Genomic DNA, 20,687 nt, shown 5'->3' with positions numbered 1-20,687 from the left:
TCATGCTGTGTAGTCTATGCTAGGACTTTTTTTTTTTTTTTTAAAATGTAATGTGCAAGGCTTACGTTGCATTTTTATTTGAATTTAACTTGTGTGACAAATACTCACCTACATACGAGAAACCATCCTTACGAATTCCATCAACTGCTTTCTGCAAAACTGTTTCTCGGATATTCTCTAATAACTCTTTTGAAATCTAATAATAAAAATCATATTAAAAAGGTTTCATTTGGCTGAGGCACAAACTTAAAGGATTACTTTCTGTTATAATTTTTAAGCTAAACAACTAACATATTAAAGTTAATAAACATTATTTAAAACCTACTGACCTATATTTTCTCCAAAATGAAGTTTCATAACGTTCTAAAAGTTATATATTTTATTCGCCGATGATGTCACGTTATCCTGCCCACTATTTTCAGCACTGAGTGTTCAAAATACTTAAACCAATAACTTTGTGTTTAAAGCGCCATTTTGAAACCTAGGTATTGTAAACGGATTGGTACAGAGCAAAGGATACCCACGGAGTGGGTTTGGAAAACAATTTGCAGACAAGATTTCTGATACACGGTACAGATATGTTAATGAAATGCTATTGATAAAAACCGTATTTGGGGTAGTTAGTTAGTAACAGGCATAGAAAATATTTACTTACAGTGGCCCTTTAAGAGATTGCATTTATTTCTCACCGCATAGGAAAATAGGAAGAAAAAAAAAAAAATCTTCATTCTCTGCATTAATTCAGAGATCTCATGTATTTCCGGATCTCTACCACTTAGCGATACTTTAAATGCTTATCACCTTCGCTACTGGGAATTTAAAAAAAAATCTTGCCTAAAGTACTGGAGATAATAGCATTTTTGCTATAAATTTGCTTAAAATATTCTAAATAATTCATATAATAATATGTAGTATAGTATTTTAATAAAAGTGCCTGAAGAATACTTTAAAGTTTTCATGTGCGCCAAATTCTAAAATTGAGAAATAAGATGCTCAAAATGCATATTTTACATTCCTATGTTCTTCACACAGAAAATAATGTACTTTTATTTTAAAATATATATTTCTATTTACATAGAACATTGGCATATTTAATGTCGCGTTAGCACGCTTGGTTAAATGTAATCAAGTTTTCACAACTTTTTTTCCCCTCACTTTTCACACTCCATTAAATTCTATGGGAGAAAAAGTTACAGCGATCCCGATACTGTAACCGAGTGCAGTTAGCGTGTAAGCGGGAGCAATAAATAGCGCTCCACTCATAATCTAGCCCATACATGGTAAAAATTACATTACCTCATTGAATATCATTGGATCTTTACAGCCTCATGCTAGAGACTATTTGGTGATATATGGGGGTAGAGAGAACAATATATAATGACATTTATTATCATTCCTCTCTCTCATATACAAGAGCACAACACGTGTGAGGCTGTATCTATAGTTAACACTATATGTAAAGAATAATAATCCTTACAAACATGCTCTTTACAAAATGCTCATTAAAATATTTTTTTATGAAACAGCAGGTTGCAGACCACGAGCAGGCACATTAGATTCTGTACTTAACTACGTACTTGTGGTGCTGGACAATAGGCTCCCATCCCTCCTGTATTGGGACCTTTATCTTCATCCAGAAGCCGCTTGTGGTCCTGGGCTGGTGGCATAGATGCAACTGTGACTCCATCGGTAAAACACAAGCACTGTAAAGGGATGTCAATATAAGCATTACTAGCTCCCTTTCTTTTAGGGGGGGGGGGATCTTTATTATACTGACCATACTGATGATTATAAATGTTTTTGAGAAAATTAGAGTTTGACCATTTGTGTTTTTGTAATAGGTTAAATTACTTGAATATATTTAAGGCTGTTTTACTAGGTTTCTTTGAACTAAGGTAACGGGATACCAAGTCAAATACAAAAACAAAAAGGAAATAACTATGCAAACCTCAGTGCTGACACTACTATAGCACTGAATGTGACTGAAGACTAGAACCAATGAAGTATAAGGAACAATTTCTATGCGAGTTTAAAATAGCATCTAATTTAAAAACAAAATTAGAAAGAGAATGTTTATTCAACAAAGTTTATTTGAAAACAAAAATGATAAAAAAAAAACAAACAAATTATGCTTACCTGATCATTTCATTTCCATCATGGGGAGGAGAGTCCATGGCTTCATTCATTACTATTGAGAATTAAGAACCTGCCACCAGGAGGAGGCAAAGACACCCCAGCCAAAGGCTTAAATAACTCTCCCACTTCCCTCATCCCCCAGTCATTCTGCCGAGGGAACAAGGAAAAGTAGGAGAAACACCGGGGTATAAATGGTGCCAAAAGATAAAATAAATTTATGTCCGCCCACCAGAGATACGGGCAGGAGCCGTGGACTCTCCCCACGATGGAAATTAAATTATCAGGTAAGCATAATTTATGTTTTCCATCTGAAGGAGAGGAGAGTCCACGGCTTCATTCATTACTATTGGGAACATATACCCAAGCTCTAGAGGACACTGAATGAAACCGGGGGGGTAAAAGGCGGACCCTAATCTGAGGGCACCACAGCCTGTAGAACCTCTCCCCCAAAAGTTGTGTCCGCAGAAGCAAAAACGACAAATTTGTAAAAGTATGTAAGGAAGACAAAGTAGCCGCCTTACAAATCTGCTCCATAGAGGCCTCATTTTTGAATGCCCAAGACGAAGCGACCACTCTAGTGGAATGAGCCGTGATCCTCTGAGGAGGCTTATGTCCCGCTGTCTCGTAAGCCAAACTGATCAAGCTCCTCAGCCAAAAAGACAAAGAAGTAGCAGAAGCCCTCTGACCCCTGTGCTTCCCAGAATACATGACAAAAACTAAATTTATGCTTACCTGATAAATTGATTTCTTCTATGGTAAGACAAGTCCACGGATTCATCCTTTACTTGTGGGATATTATCCTTCCCTACAGGAAGTGGCAAAGAGCACCACAGCAGAGCTGTCTATATAGCTCCTCCCTTAGCTCCACCCCTCAGTCATTCGACCGAAGGTACAGGAAGAAAGAGGAGAAACTACAAGGTGCAGAGGTGACTGAGTTTAAACCAAAAAAATATAATCCTTAAAATGACAGGGTGGGCCGTGGACTCGTCTTACCATAAAAGAAATCAATTTATCAGGTAAGCATAAATTTAGTTTTCTTCTATAAAGGTAAGACGAGTAAACTGATTCATCCTTTACTTGTGGGATACAATACCAAAGCTACAGGACACTGATAAACGGGAGGGACAAGACAGATGGTTAAACAGAAGGCACCACTGCTTGAAGAAATTTTCTCCCAAAAATAGCCTCAGAAGAAGCAAAAGTATCAAATTTGTAAAATTTGGAAAAGGTATGAAGCGAAGACCAAGTCGCAGCCTTACAAATCTGTTCAACAGAAGCATCATTTTTAAAAGCCCATGTGGAAGTCACCGCTCTAGTAGAGTGAGCTGTAATTCTTTCAGGAGGCTGCTGTCCAGCAGTCTCGTATGCCAAACGGATGATGCTTTTCAGCCAAAAGGCAAGAGGTAGCCGTAGCTTTTTGCCCTCTACGTTTTCCAGAATAGACAACAAAGAAGATGTTTGACGAAAATCTTTGGTCGCTTGCAAGTAAAACTTTAAAGCACGAACCACGTCCAAGTTGTGCAATAGACACTCCTTCTTAGAGGAAGGATTACAACACAGAGAAGGAAAAACAATTTCCTGATTAATATTCTTATTAGTAACAACCTTAGGAAGGAATCCAGGTTTGGTACGCAAAACCACCTTATCAGCATGGAAAACAAGATAAGGCGAGTCGCATTGCAATGTAGATAGTTCAGAAACTCTTTGAGCCGAAGAGATAGCAACTAAAAACAGAACTTTCCAAGATAGAAGCTTAATATCTATGGAATGCATAGGTTCAAACTGAACCCCTTGAAGAACCTTAAGAACTAAATTCAAACTCCATGGTGGAGCAACAGGTTTAAACACAGGCTTGAGAAATTAAAAACTAATATTTTATCACCTCTTTCCCTTTACCCTTCCTAGTACTTAGAGTAGGCAAAGAGAATGACTGGGGGGTGGAGCTATATAGACAGCTCTGCTGTGGTGCTCTTTGCCACTTCCTGTAGGGAAGGATAATATCCCACAAGTAAAGGATGAATCAGTGGACTCGTCTTACCTTTATAGAAGAAAAGAGATATAGATTGTCTGAAGTCCTTTGTAGCCTGAAGATAGAATTTCAGAGCACGGACTACATCTAGATTATGAAGTAACCGCTCCTTTGAAGAAGAAGGGTTAGGACACAGAAGGAACAACTATTTCCTGATTGATATTACGATTGGACACCACCTTGGGAAGAAACCCCAAACCAGTGCAAAGAACAGCCTTATCCGTATAAAAAACCAGATAAAGGGGCCCATGTTGCGAGGCCGCCAGTTCAGATACTCCGAGCCGATGCAATGGCCAACAGGAAGAGAACCTTCCAGGACAGAACCTTAAAGTTAAGAGAATGCATATTCTCAAACAGAACTAAGTTTAAAAGGGACACTGAACCCAAATTTTTTCTTTCGTGATTCAGATGGAGCAGGCAAATTTAAGCAAATTTCTAATTTACTCCTATTATCAATTTGTCTTTGTTCTCTTACTATCTTTATTTGAAATAGAAGACATCAAAGTTTTTTGGTTCAGACTTCTGGACAGCAGTTTTTTATTGGTGGATTGGTGGTAAATGTCAGGGAACTCAGCGAGTCTCCTATGCAACAAAACAGATAATGCCGAAATCTGTCCCTTTAAAGATCTAGCAACAAATCCCTTCTCTAAACCCTCTTGAAGAAAGGATAGAATTCTGGAAACCCTCACCTTGTGCCAAGGGTATCCATGTTTCTCACACCAGGCTAAGTAAGTCCTCCACACCTTATGGTAGATGCGCCGAGTGACTGGCTTTCTTGCCTGAACTAGATTGTCAATCACACTTTCAGAAAAACCTTTCTTGGATAGGACTAAAGCGTTTAATCTCCAAGCAGTCAGCCTCAGAGAAACAAGATTTTGATGTTGGAAAGGACCCTGTTCCAGCAGATCCCTGCGACAGGGTAACCTCCACGGCGGAGAGGATGACATCTCCACTAGATCCGCAAACCACGTCCTCCGTGGCCACGAAGGAGCAATCAGAATGGTCGACGCTCTCACCTGCTTTATGCGTGCCACTATACGATGTAGAAGTGGTAAGGGAGGAAAAATGTACGCTAGATCGAACCCCCAAGGCACCGCTAATGCATCTATCAGTTCTGCCTAGGGGTCCCTCGACCCGTATCAGGGAATTTGCAATTGAGTCTGGACGCCATGAAAACCATTTCCGGCGTCCCCCCCCCATGTTTGCCTGCTGAGGAAGTCCGCTTCCCAGTTGTCCACACCCGGAATGTGAATCGCCGAAAGCGAGCAGTTGTGGGATTCCGCCCATTCCAGGATCCGAGACACCTCCCTCATCGCAAGGGAGCTCCTCATACCCCCCTGATGGTTGATGTAAGCCACCGAGGTAATGTTGTCTGTCTGAAACCTTATGAAGTTGAACGTCCCCAGGCAGGGCCACGCCTTCAGAGCATTGTAGATCGCTCGAAGTTCCAGGATATTTATCGGTAAAAGGGACTCCATCCGAGACCATTTTCCCTGTGCCAACCTGGCACCCCAAACAGCTCCCCATCCCGCCAGACTCGCATCCGTGGTCACAACCTCCCATGATGGTCTCAAGAAGGATGTCCCCATGTACAGTTGTTTTGGGCAGATCCACCAAGAGAGGGAGGTTCGAGACCGTACATCCATGGATATCAGCTGTGACAGATCTGAATGATCGCCGTTCCACTGCCTCAACATGCATAATTGAAGAGGCCTGAGATGAAACCTGGCAAATGGAATGATGTCCATGCTGGAGACCATGAGCCCGATCACCTCCATACATTGGGCCACCGAGGGCCTCTCTGAGGATCGAAGGGCCAGACAGGTGGACGCAAGCTTCCTGCAACTTTGATCCGTGGAGATAGCTCCATCCACTTTAGGAATGGTCCCCCGCTATGGGGAAAAGTTTCTTAGAGGAGGAGAAAGGGGAAAAGGAAGAACCTAAATCGAGCCCATTCATTCTTGATAATGTTAGCCATCTTTATAGGAACCGGGAAGGTCTGGGGTACCACCCTGTCCTCAAAAACCTTATCTAGCTTAGGGATAAAAGGTTCCTCCGGAAGCTTCGGCTCTGGAACCTCCAGAGTAGCAAGCACCTGCTTTAGCAAAAAGAGCAAATTCTCCATCTTAAACCTATAGCCAGGCTCCTCTGCCGGAGCTTTAGATGAGACGGATTCCTACCCAGAAGGACCCCTCTCCGAAGTGTCGGTGTGGCATCGTCATCGAACCACTCCGCAGGAGCATCCGACGAGGACAAGTCCTGGGTCGGGCCGCTTTGAAAGGCCCTACGCTTGTGCTTAGCAGAACGTGGTAAGGCGTGGATCACCGCAAGCCGTCTGCGGTTGATCCGCAAAATCTGGTGGCCAACAAATCTCTCCCGAAGGAGCAACAGTCGGACCCCGGGTCGCTGATAGGGGATTCAACTTGGGAACGCACCTTACGGGACCGATGAACCCTCAGAGGTAGACGGCTCAGTGGTACTAGACATTCTTTTAGTTTTAGATGTCTCGACCCTCTCAAGGCATGTGGAACATAGTTGGACAGGCTGGTCTACCGGAACATCACAATAAACACAGGTATGAGTCTTTGTTAAGGAGGGAGTACCCTCTAACGCATCAGAATCCTTCATAGCTTGCGCTTTTATTAGATAAAAGAGAAACAGGCACCTTTATAACAGCCTATGACCCGGACTACAAAAACCGCTTCGTCTCCTCCGTTGCAGATCAGACCGGAAGTGAAGAAACCCCGCCCGGTCGCACGGGTGCCTCACGGAACCGCCCCTGCCTAGAGGAGAAAAACGAGCCAAAAAAAAAAAAAAGGCAGCGCAAAAACTCCGGGAAGAAAAAACCTGATAGATCCACACATTGCCAGAGCCTTATCCCGCACAAACGCAGCAATAACACAATAAGCAATATCATGCATAAACCACCCCTGTTCAATAATCCCCTTACCAGTAATATTAACTTATGATTCTGTAAAAGATAAAAGGCGCCCCACTGTGACCCTGTCTTCTGTGTTAACATTCCACGTCGTTGAACAGGAACACGGCCCGTCAAGTGTGACAGGTCAATGCAGCGCTCCTGATATGGATTTGAGAGAAGAAAGCAGTCTGTGAAACTCGTCAACGCCGATTGCTGTAGGAGCTGTTAATAAGAGTCGGGATGGTTTCGCAAAGGAGACTCTCCCTGCATCTCCGGGCTCTAATTTTCACCCAAGCCCTTACTGAGAAGCCTTATAGGGCTACTTAAACTCCTGTCCCATTGCGAAGAGTAATACCCTCCATAAGAGACCTCCGAATCTTCGGCACCTCTCTGCCACCTACTGTGACGGAAGGCAAAGAATGACTGGGGGATGAGGGGAGTGGGAGAGGTACAGTATTTAAGCCTTTGGCTGGGGTGTCTTTGCCTCCTCCTGGTGGCCAGGTTCTAAATTCCCAAGAGTAATGAATGAAGCCATGGCCCCTTTAGTTGGAAAACAAAACAATGTTGAAACACGAAACAAGCAAACTTTATATGCTTTTTAATTAAGGAAATTAATTAAAAGCACTTTACAAGACTTCATACCCCAGTCAGAAGTCTCGCTCAGTACAGAGGGCAATACATATAATAGTTAGAGCTGTTACAGCCCCAGAACAATATTGCACGGTCTTTGTGTCTAAGTGCATAAAATGGCTACTCTGGCCTTTATATTTTCCTTCAGCTGCTGCACACTTGTGGTTGACAATTGGTAGGTAAGCTGCACTGACAGCACATATTTACCCATCAGCCCACCTGTTAAAAGGGATTGGCAGCGCATAGTTGGTTTTGATTCGCAAATAAAATAAAAAATGCTGGGGCTGCTTTGTAGTAGCGAGACCATGTTAGTTAGCTGGGGCTCCACCGCTCATGTTGATGTCCCTTTAAACAAATGTGGTATATACACACATTGATGGGTAGGTTTCCCCTATAACCCTTTAAAGCACAGCTTCAGTTTGTTCAATTGCTCCATGATGTAATAATTCTGTCATTGGTCATTAAGGGGTTAAAAGCAGCTTTGCATAATACAGTTCATGGAGCATTCAAAACTATGAGCATGTTTTGGGTGATAAAGAGGACAAACTGCGTTTATGGGGTATGGCAGAGGTTGACATGTATTCAAGGAGAGGAAACAATGGCACTACTCACTTAATGGTGTGTTATAACGTTCCCCTACTGGTATTGATATACTGTAATATGAATTATCTAATAGGGGTAGGTGCTTGTACCTGGGGACAAACTATACAGAAAATCAGTGAAGAACTGACAAAAGGGTACAAATATAGCACTCTGTGAACGTTATTGTTAATGCAAAAAGTTAGGAAATTAAAATATAACTTTTACTAGATCAAGTTAAAAACAGGGGATTGAACAAACATAATTAAAAGTATAAATTTGGATCCACCACTTTTTAACCAGATACTGTCACTGCTGGTTAATAGAGACAAACACCTTTGTTAGGTATATGTGAGTCTCTTGTGAATCAAATGACAAGATTATCTCTTGGCATATTACTCATATAAGGTAATAATACTCCTGATTCAAGGTAGGTTTGGAGGCCACTGATAATTACAGTGAATTAAGCTATCACAAGTAAAATGTCAGATAGGCTGTTGGTGGTTATCCATTAAACATCTAGGTGGTTTGCACTGAAATATCTTTACCTATGATTGTGAGGAGTTGTGAACTCAGATATTAAATTACCTATTAATACCATTTGATGAAATATTGCTTCTAAGTATCTATGTCCATAAGGGTAAGTATTGTGCTGCCCACACTAATATATAGAGTGGGATATCTCACACATTACTGGTTTTTACCTGTTAATACCGTTAATATCTGACACACTCCTAATTTTTGCCTGTTAATACCGTAAAGATGGGTACTAGATTAATCTAAAGTGTTAGGTAGAAAGTCTGTTACTTTTTAGGTGTCACTAAAATATTGTGAATTAAAGTAAGTCTAACTTTATTACCCACTCTGTTTTGTGAATAACTTGAATACTGTATATACTTGGCTTGGCCTAGATCAACACTTATATTACCTATGAGTAAGCAGGGTTTGTGGTATACCTAGTGTAGCTCGATCAGCTTACAGCTTGTCTATGGTTGTATGGAGTTTTGGACTCAGATATTAAATTACCTGTTAATACCGTTAATAAAAAAATATTGCTGCCTGAGTATCTATGTTCTTAAGGTTAAGTATTGTGCTACGCACATTGATATAGAAAGTAGGATATCTCACACTTAACTGATTTTTACCTGTTAATACCATAAATATCTGACACACTCCTAATTTTTACCTGTTAATACCGTAAAGATAAATACTGATTTTTCTAAAGTGTTTGAAAAAAATCCGTTACCTAATAGATGTTGCTAGAATATTGTGAATTAAGGTAAATCTGACTTTATCAGCTAGGTTTGTAACTAACTTGGTACTATGTATACTAGGCCTGGCCTGGATCAATACCTATGTTACCTATGAGTAAGCAAGGTTTTGGTATACCTAGTGTAGCTCGATTAGCTTAGACTAGACACCGCTATTGCGGCAGAAACTATTTTAATACCATTTTATATTGTCATTTGAGAAAGAATGGAGGATCAACAAAATGATTTAAAAACAACAATTAGAGGATAACAGGGGGACGCCACTGACGCGTTTCGCCGTGGTGGCTGTATCAAAGGGCAGTCTCACTCTGTTTGCGTGAGATTTAAATACCCTTAGGTGTTGGCGGATTGGCTGTTAGGAACAGCATTATTTGTAATCATTGATTGGATTGGTCATAATCGAGAGTGTGTGACTTAAGATGCGTGTTGATTGGTCTATTTGTCTCAGCTCTTTTCCTGTATTTGTTTCGATAATGTTGTTATCTGCATGTATTCAACAATGTTATTTGGTTGGCATCACCGTCTTATTGTGTCTCTTATATGATAATGTTGATGTTATTCATTTATTTGTATATAGTTATATACTTGTTAACTGATCGTGATCATAGCTTTTCTGTTATTGGGTACCTCGTCTGTCAATCATAGTGATTTGACTTACGAGAGCAGAGACACGGATGTTGATTGGCCTGAATGCGCTATCTTGCATTCCTATCAGGTTGCTCAGATTTGCGTCATCCTGTTTCGTGACTCGGCTTTTCTACGCCCATCTCATGTTATTGGGTGACGTATCTGTCTGTCAATGTCATTCTGTGTCTCCGCCGTTTTTGCGTTCTCCCATCATATTTGTAAATATGATAAATGGAATGATCGTAACAAGTTGTATCATATATACAATAGAAGTTATACTTGACTTGTATCTTGTGCCAATTTCAGATTCGCATTCGGTAGTTATCAATGATATTTATGTTATCCAATGTCATATTTAATTTAAAATGTGCTGTTAATTCATTCTTTGGATCTTTCTGCGTACCGGGGTATTTTATGTTTAGGGGAATCTCTATCTTATAATGATAATAATAATTTTTAATGCCTAGATTAAATAGGTGCACAAAATAATAAAAGTGAAGCAAATAGTGAATAAGGATAAAAGGTGAAAAGCCGGTGTGTTATAAGTGAATGTCATCAAATAATAATGATGAGTGGAGTGATGTTAATGAAAGTTGATATGTTGGTGCTACTTTAATAATAATTCGAATTTAGAAATATTGAATATTAGGTGCCTTATCGGTGTGTGAAAGATAAATAAATAATTTAGTTGAAGAAAAAGGGTTGTGTAAGAATGATCGTTATACATAGCAGAAAATGCTGAAGGTGTTGTGACCATTTCAGTGTGATCAGTGAATAGGAGCAGTGTAGACTGAAATATTAGAGTGATAAAATATAGTGTGATATTTGACACTTGAAAGTGCTTAAAAAAATGAATTTATAAAGATAGAGTCCAGGATATGTATATATTGCAGAAAAATATATGGAATTCCATATCCATATTTCCATGTGAATCTTTTTGTGTTGCATATAGTCTTATCCATATGTAGGATAGTGACTCCAGCATTGGATATATTTTAATCATAACTCTCCTTGTCGTTCAGAGTTAATTCGTTAGAATGTTAACTACAGATGCTATTTTATTGTTTTATTTGATACTTTTATTTAGGAAGAAATACATAGTAGTTGTTATTTTCATTAAGACCATGTGGATTGACAGAATTGAGCAAGTAAATCCACTTACACTCTGCCTGAAGTAATGCATCTTCTAAGTCTCCTCCTCTGATTCCTAATGATATTTTTTCTAAGCCAAAAAAGGATAGATGTTCAGTATTTGAATCATGTTTGTGCAGAAAATGTTTGGCTATCTGGGTGATCTTTTTGCCTCTTTGGAGGTCTGATTCAGCATTTCTTATATTACACATGTGTTCGCCTACCCTCTTTTTGAGTAGGCGTGAGGTCATACCTACGTATTTTAATTTACAACTACATTGTAGTACGTATATCACACTCGCAGTGGTGCATGTGATATGTTGTTTGATGTGGTGTACTTTCCCAAATCTGTCTTTGATTTGGTCAATCTGATGCAAGATGCAAGATAGATAGCGCATTCAGGCCAATCAACATCCGTGTCTCTGCTCTCGTAAGTCAAATCACTATGATTGACAGACGAGGTACCCAATAACAGAAAAGCTATGATCACGATCAGTTAACAAGTATATAACTATATACAAATAAATGAATAACATCAACATTATCATATAAGAGACACAATAAGACGGTGATGCCAACCAAATAACATTGTTGAATACATGCAGATAACAACATTATCGAAACAAATACAGGAAAAGAGCGGAGACAAATAGACCAATCAACACGCATCTTAAGTCACACACTCTCGATTATGACCAATCCAATCAATGATTACAAATAATGCTGTTCCTAACAGCCAATCCGCCAACACCTAAGGGTATTTAAATCTCACGCAAACAGAGTGAGACTGCCCTTTGATACAGCCACCACGGCAAAACGCGTCAGTGGCGTCCCCCTGTTATCCCCTAATTGTTGTTTTTAAATCAATTTGTTGATCCTCCATTCTTTCTCAAATGACAATATAAAATGATATTAAAATAGTTTCTGCCGCAATAGCGGTGTCTAGTCTAAGCTAATCGAGCTACACTAGGTATACCAAAACCTTGCTTACTCATAGGTAACATAGGTATTGATCCAGGCCAGGCCTAGTATACATAGTACCAAGTTAGTTACAAACCTAGCTGATAAAGTCAGATTTACCTTAATTCACAATATTCTAGCAACATCTATTAGGTAACGGATTTTTTTCAAACACTTTAGAAAAATCAGTATTTATCTTTACGGTATTAACAGGTAAAAATTAGGAGTGTGTCAGATATTTATGGTATTAACAGGTAAAAATCAGTTAAGTGTGAGATATCCTACTTTCTATATCAATGTGCGTAGCACAATACTTAACCTTAAGAACATAGATACTCAGGCAGCAATATTTTTTATTAACGGTATTAACAGGTAATTTAATATCTGAGTCCAAAACTCCATACAACCATAGACAAGCTGTAAGCTGATCGAGCTACACTAGGTATACCACAAACCCTGCTTACTCATAGGTAATATAAGTGTTGATCTAGGCCAAGCCAAGTATATACAGTATTCAAGTTATTCACAAAACAGAGTGGGTAATAAAGTTAGACTTACTTTAATTCACAATATTTTAGTGACACCTAAAAAGTAACAGACTTTCTACCTAACACTTTAGATTAATCTAGTACCCATCTTTACGGTATTAACAGGCAAAAATTAGGAGTGTGTCAGATATTAACGGTATTAACAGGTAAAAAACATAATTTATGTAAGAACTTACCTGATAAATTCATTTCTTTCATATTAACAAGAGTCCATGAGCTAGTGACGTATGGGATATACATTCCTACCAGGAGGGGCAAAGTTTCCCAAACCTTAAAATGCCTATAAATACACCCCTCACCACACCCACAAATCAGTTTAACGAATAGCCAAGAAGTGGGGTGATAAGAAAAAAAGTGCGAAGCATATAAAATAAGGAATTGGAATAATTGTGCTTTATACAAAAAATCATAACCACCACAAAAAAGGGTGGGCCTCATGGACTCTTGTTAATATGAAAGAAATGAATTTATCAGGTAAGTTCTTACATAAATTATGTTTTCTTTCATGTAATTAACAAGAGTCCATGAGCTAGTGACGTATGGGATAATGACTACCCAAGATGTGGATCTTTCCACACAAGAGTCACTAGAGAGGGAGGGATAAAATAAAGACAGCCAATTCCTGCTGAAAATAATCCACACCCAAAATAAAGTTTAACGAAAAACATAAGCAGAAGATTCAAACTGAAATCGCTGCCTGAAGAACTTTTCTACCAAAAACTGCTTCAGAAGAAGAAAATACATCAAAATGGTAGAATTTAGTAAAAGTATGCAAAGAGGACCAAGTTGCTGCTTTGCAGATCTGGTCAACCGAAGCTTCATTCCTAAACGCCCAGGAAGTAGATACTGACCTAGTAGAATGAGCTGTAATTCTCTGAGGCGGAATTTTACCCGACTCAACATAGGCAAGATGAATTAAAGATTTCAACCAAGATGCCAAAGAAATGGCAGAAGCTTTCTGGCCTTTCCTAGAACCGGAAAAGATAACAAATAGACTAGAAGTCTTACGGAAAGATTTCGTAGCTTCAATATAATATTTCAAAGCTCTAACAACATCCAAAGAATGCAACGATTTCTCCTTAGAATTCTTAGGATTAGGACATAATGAAGGAACCACAATTTCTCTACTAATGTTGTTGGAATTCACAACCTTAGGTAAAAATTCAAAAGAAGTTCGCAACACCGCCTTATCCTGATGAAAAATCAGAAAAGGAGACTCACAAGAAAGAGCAGATAATTCAGAAACTCTTCTAGCAGAAGAGATGGCCAAAAGGAACAAAACTTTCCAAGAAAGTAATTTAATGTTCAATGAATGCATAGGTTCAAACGGAGGAGCTTGAAGAGCTCCCAGAACCAAATTCAAACTCCAAGGAGGAGAAATTGACTTAATGACAGGTTTTATACGAACCAAAGCTTGTACAAAACAATGAATATCAGGAAGAATAGCAATCTTTCTGTGAAAAAGAACAGAAAGAGCGGAGATTTGTCCTTTCAAAGAACTTGCGGACAAACCCTTATCTAAACCATCCTGAAGAAACTGTAAAATTCTCGGTATTCTAAAAGAATGCCAAGAAAAATGATGAGAAAGACACCAAGAAATATAAGTCTTCCAGACTCTATAATATATCTCTCGAGATACAGATTTACGAGCCTGTAACATAGTATTAATCACGGAGTCAGAGAAACCTCTTTGACCAAGAATCAAGCGTTCAATCTCCATACCTTTAAATTTAAGGATTTCAGATCCGGATGGAAAAAAGGACCTTGCGACAGAAGGTCTGGTCTTAACGGAAGAGTCCATGGTTGGCAAGATGCCATCCGGACAAGATCCGCATACCAAAATCTGTGAGGCCATGCCGGAGCTATTAGCAGAACAAACGAGCATTCCCTCAGAATCTTGGAGATTACTCTTGGAAGAAGAACTAGAGGCGGAAAGATATAGGCAGGATGATACTTCCAAGGAAGTGATAATGCATCCACTGCCTCCGCCTGAGGATCCCGGGATCTGGACAGATACCTGGGAAGTTTCTTGTTTAGATGAGAGGCCATCAGATCTATCTCTGGGAGCCCCCACATTTGAACAATCTGAAGAAATACCTCTGGGTGAAGAGACCATTCGCCCGGATGCAACGTTTGGCGACTGAGATAATCCGCTTCCCAATTGTCTACACCTGGGATATGAACCGCAGAGATTAGACAGGAGCTGGATTCCGCCCAAACCAAAATTCGAGATACTTCTTTCATAGCCAGAGGACTGTGAGTCCCTCCTTGATGATTGATGTATGCCACAGTTGTGACATTGTCTGTCTGAAAACAAATGAACGATTCTCTCTTCAGAAGAGGCCAAAACTGAAGAGCTCTGAAAATTGCACGGAGTTCCAAAATATTGATCGGTAATCTCACCTCCTGAGATTCCCAAACTCCTTGTGCCGTCAGAGATCCCCACACAGCTCCCCAACCTGTGAGACTTGCATCTGTTGAAATTACAGTCCAGGTCGGAAGAACAAAAGAAGCCCCCTGAATTAAACGATGGTGATCTGTCCACCACGTTAGAGAGTGTCGAACAATCGGTTTTAAAGATATTAAATGATATATCTTCGTGTAATCCCTGCACCATTGGTTCAGCATACAGAGCTGAAGAGGTCGCATGTGAAAACGAGCAAAGGGGATCGCGTCCGATGCAGCAGTCATAAGACCTAGAATTTCCATGCATAAGGCTACCGAAGGGAATGATTGAGACTGAAGGTTTCGACAAGCTGTAATCAATTTTAGACGTCTCTTGTCTGTTAAAGACAGAGTCATGGACACTGAATCTATCTGGAAACCCAGAAAGGTTACCCTTGTTTGAGGAATCAAAGAACTTTTTGGTAAATTGATCCTCCAACCATGATCTTGAAGAAACAACACAAGTCGATTCGTATGAGACTCTGCTAAATGTAAAGACTGAGCAAGTACCAAGATATCGTCCAAATAAGGAAATACCACAATACCCTGTTCTCTGATTACAGACAGAAGGGCACCGAGAATCTTTGTGAAAATTCTTGGAGCTGTAGCAAGGCCAAACGGTAGAGCCACAAATTGGTAATGCTTGTCTAGAAAAGAGAATCTCAGGAACTGATAATGATCTGGATGAATCGGAATATGCAGATATGCATCCTGTAAATCTATTGTGGACATATAATTCCCTTGCTGAACAAAAGGCAATATAGTCCTTACAGTTACCATCTTGAACGTTGGTATCCTTACATAACGATTCAATAATTTTAGATCCAGAACTGGTCTGAAGGAATTCTCCTTCTTTGGTACAATGAAGAGATTTGAATAAAACCCCATCCCCTGTTCCGGAACTGGAACTGGCATAATTACTCCAGCCAACTCTAGATCTGAAACACAATTCAGAAATGCTTGAGCTTTCACTGGATTTACTGGGACACGGGAAAGAAAAAATCTCTTTGCAGGAGGTCTCATCTTGAAACCAATTCTGTACCCTTCTGAAACAATGTTCTGAATCCAAAGATTGTGAACAGAATTGATCCAAATTTCTTTGAAAAAACGTAACCTGCCCCCTACCAGCTGAACTGGAATGAGGGCCGTACCTTCATGTGAACTTAGAAGCAGGCTTTGCCTTTCTAGCAGGCTTGGATTTATTCCAGACTGGAGATGGTTTCCAAACTGAAACTGCTCCTGAGGACGAAGGATCAGGCTTTTGTTCTTTGTTGAAACGAAAGGAACGAAAACGATTGTTAGCCCTGTTTTTACCTTTAGATTTTTTATCCTGTGGTAAAAAAGTTCCTTTCCCACCAGTAACAGTTGAAATAATAGAATCCAACTGAGAACCAAATAATTTGTTTCCCTGGAAAGAAATGGAAAGTAGAGTTGATTTAGAAGCCATATCAGCATTCCAAGTCTTAAGCCATAAAGCTCTTCTGGCTAAGATAGCCAGAGACATAAACCTAACATCAACTCTAATAATATCAAAAATGGCATCACAGATAAAATTATAAGCATGCTGGAGAAGAATAACAATATCATGAGAATCACGATTTGTTACTTGTTGCGCTAGAGTTTCCAACCAAAAAGTTGAAGCTGCAGCAACATCAGCCAATGATATAGCAGGTCTAAGAAGATTACCTGAACACAGATAAGCTTTTCTTAGAAAAGATTCAATTTTTCTATCTAAAGGATCCTTAAACGAGGTACCATCTGACGTAGGAATGGTAGTACGTTTAGCAAGGGTAGAAATAGCCCCATCAACTTTAGGGATTTTGTCCCAAAATTCTAACCTGTCAGGCGGAACAGGATATAATTGCTTAAAACGTTTAGAAGGAGTAAATGAATTACCCAATTTATCCCATTCTTTGGAAATTACTGCAGAAATAGCATTAGGAACAGGAAAAACTTCTGGAATAACCGCAGGAGCTTTAAAAACCTTATCCAAACGAATAGAATTAGTATCAAGAGGACTAGAATCCTCTATTTCTAAAGCAATTAGTACTTCTTTAAGTAAAGAGCGAATAAATTCCATCTTAAATAAATATGAAGATTTATCAGCATCAATCTCTGAGATAGAATCCTCTGAACCAGAAGAGTCCAAAGAATCAGAATGATGGTGTTCATTTAAAAATTCATCTGTAGAGAGAGAAGATTTAAAAAACTTTTTACGTTTACTAGAAGGAGAAATAACAGACAAAGCCTTCTTTATGGATTCAGAAACAAAATCTCTTATGTTATCAGGAACATTCTGCACCTTAGATGTTGAGGGAACTGCAACAGGCAATGGTACATTACTAAAGGAAATATTATCTGCTTTAACAAGTTTGTCATGACAATTATTACAAACAACAGCTGGAGGAATAGCTACCAAAAGTTTACAGCAGATACACTTAGCTTTGGTAGATCCAGCAGGCAGTGATTTTCCTGTAGTATCTTCTGGCTCAGATGCAACGTGAGACATCTTGCAATATGTAAGAGAAAAAACAACATATAAAGCAAAATAGATCAAATTCCTTATAAGACAGTTTCAGGAATGGGAAAGAATGCCAAACATCAAGCTTCTAGCAACCAGAAGCAAATGAAAAATGAGACTGAAATAATGTGGAGACAAAAGCGACGCCCATATTTTTTAGCGCCAAATAAGACGCCCACATTATTTGGCGCCTAAATGCTTTTGGCGCCAAAAATGATGCCACATCCGGAACGCCGACATTTTTGGCGCAAAATAACGTCAAAAAATGACGCAACTTCCGGCGACACGTATGACGCCGGAAACGGAAAAGAATTTTTGCGCCAAAAAAGTCCGCGCCAAGAATGACGCAATAAAATGAAGCATTTTCAGCCCCCGCGAGCCTAACAGCCCACAGGGAAAAAAGTCAAATTTTTGAGGTAAGAAAAATATGATAATTCAATGCATAATCCCAAATATGAAACTGACTGTCTGAAAATAAGGAAAGTTGAACATTCTGAGTCAAGGCAAATAAATGTTTGAATACATATATTTAGAACTTTATAAATAAAGTGCCCAACCATAGCTTAGAGTGTCACAGAAAATAAGACTTACTTACCCCAGGACACTCATCTACATGTTTGTAGAAAGCCAAACCAGTACTGAAACGAGAATCAGTAGAGGTAATGGTAAATATAAGAGTATATCGTCGATCTGAAAAGGGAGGTAAGAGATGAATCTCTACGACCAATAACAGAGAACCTTATGAAATAGACCCCGTAGAAGGAGATCACTGCATTCAATAGGCAATACTCTCTTCACATCCCTCTGACATTCACTGCACGCTGAGAGGAAAACCGGGCCCCAACTTGCTGCGGAGCGCATATCAACGTAGAATCTAGCACAAACTTACTTCACCACCTCCCTTGGAGGCAAAGTTTGTAAAACTGATTTGTGGGTGTGGTGAGGGGTGTATTTATAGGCATTTTAAGGTTTGGGAAACTTTGCCCCTCCTGGTAGGAATGTATATCCCATACGTCACTAGCTCATGGACTCTTGTTAATTACATGAAAGAAACCAGTAATGTGTGAGATATCCCACTCTCTATATTAGTGTGGGCAGCACAATACTTACCCTTATGGACATAGATACTTAGAAGCAATATTTCATCAAATGGTATTAATAGGTAATTTAATATCTGAGTTCACAACTCCTCACAATCATAGGTAAAGATATTTCAGTGCAAACCACCTAGATGTTTAATGGATAACCACCAACAGCCTATCTGACATTTTACTTGTGATAGCTTAATTCACTGTAATTATCAGTGGCCTCCAAACCTACCTTGAATCAGGAGTATTATTACCTTATATGAGTAATATGCCAAGAGATAATCTTGTCATTTTATTCACAAGAGACTCACATATACCTAACAAAGGTGTTTGTCTCTATTAACCAGCAGTGACAGTATCTGGTTAAAAAGTGGTGGATCCAAATTTATACTTTTAATTATGTTTGTTCAATCCCCTGTTTTTAACTTGATCTAGTAAAAGTTATATTTTAATTTCCTAACTTTTTGCATTAACAATAACGTTCACAGAGTGCTATATTTGTACCCTTTTGTCAGTTCTTCACTGATTTTCTGTATAGAGGTTGACATGTGTAAAGGAGGTAACGTGAAGTCCTGCAAAATAGCAATAGGTCACTTGTCCAGGGTCCACAGCAAAAGATTTCTAAAAGTGGGGAGACCTTGGGATTGTCTGTTAGTCAGCAGTTTTGCCAATCTCTAAGAGATTCAACATTATTTCTTTAAATCACCCCAAAAAAAGTCTGTAGCACTAAACCAAAAAAAATTGTCTCTCTTTCAAACCCCACTTTAATACTAGTTCCTTGACTGCACCAGCTTATTCTACTGAGGGTACTTGGGTTTGCCTTGACATTCATTCTACCATTTCAATGGTTTGACAGAACACAAGTAACACTTGCTGAAATGTTACATTTCACTATCTAAAATAACATTCTTTTATGGTTTAAAAAATAAAAACAATATTTTAAAATGAAAGATAACCAGGAAGCCAATAGAAAAAAAAAATCTGAAATATAGTTTTATCCTTATTTCTGCTAACATCATCAAAATCGCCATTTATTTATTTTTATTTTTTACGTTACATTTGATATTAAAAAATAAGATATGAATTAAACCAATATAGAACATTTTATATTCTATAAAATTCAAAACACAATGTTTAAAACAAATTCCTACATTTGCTATTTTTATATTAATAAATACCAATTCCTTAAAGTGAATGTAAAGTTAAATGAATGAGTGCCTGGTTTTTTAAAATACTATTAAAAACAGGGGCACTTTCATTCATTAAAAAAAAATTGACATTGCAGTAGTTTTTTTTGTTGTTGTTTTTTTAAATACTTACCTTTTTCCTTAGCAAACCCAGACCGCGATCCTCCGCCCGCAGCTCCTCTGTACTTAACTCAACAATGACAAAACTGACTTCCTCCAATCACAGCGTGGCCTCACTAGATGGACGCTCTGGGGTGTACGCCATGATTGGAGGAAACCGGTTTCGTCATTGCTGAGTTAAGTACAGAGGAGCTGCTGAGGATCGCCGGTGTGGGTTTCATAAAGAAAAAGGTAAGTAAAAAAAACACTGAAATGTAAAGTTTAATGAATGAAAGTGCCCCTGTTTTTAATGGTATTTTTAAAAACTGGGCACTCATTCATTCAACTTTACATTCACTTTAACCTGATATTTAGCACAATACAGCGCTACTAAGAAAAGCCACAACGCATACACAAAATGTGCAATCTAACATCTACCTGAAAGTTAGGCAGAGCAAATCAATTTACAAAGTGATTTATTGTTAAAGGAAAATATAATCAATACATACAGAAACT

The 20,687-nt window shown here is 38.9% G+C and overlaps 1 protein-coding gene across 1 annotated transcript in view; it reads right to left on the bottom strand.

Annotated features, from left to right (window-relative positions):
• The window catches only part of GART (phosphoribosylglycinamide formyltransferase, phosphoribosylglycinamide synthetase, phosphoribosylaminoimidazole synthetase), a 360,923-nt gene that overhangs the window by 299,987 nt on the left and 40,249 nt on the right, over nucleotides 1-20,687 (bottom strand). The window contains exons 6-8 of the mRNA XM_053705959.1: nucleotides 20,681-20,687; nucleotides 1,578-1,703; nucleotides 109-196 (exon numbers count right to left, since the gene is read on the bottom strand). The exon at nucleotides 20,681-20,687 is cut by the window's right edge and continues 62 nt beyond it. Coding sequence (XP_053561934.1) covers nucleotides 109-196; nucleotides 1,578-1,703; nucleotides 20,681-20,687 — 221 coding nt within the window. The remainder of the gene's footprint in view (nucleotides 1-108; nucleotides 197-1,577; nucleotides 1,704-20,680) is intronic.

This window comes from Bombina bombina, chromosome 3 (assembly GCF_027579735.1).
Source record: "Bombina bombina isolate aBomBom1 chromosome 3, aBomBom1.pri, whole genome shotgun sequence".
Taxonomy (NCBI): Eukaryota; Metazoa; Chordata; class Amphibia; order Anura; family Bombinatoridae; genus Bombina; species Bombina bombina.
Note: the sequence above shows the minus strand (reverse complement) of the source record. Positions and strands in the feature narration are given on the sequence as shown.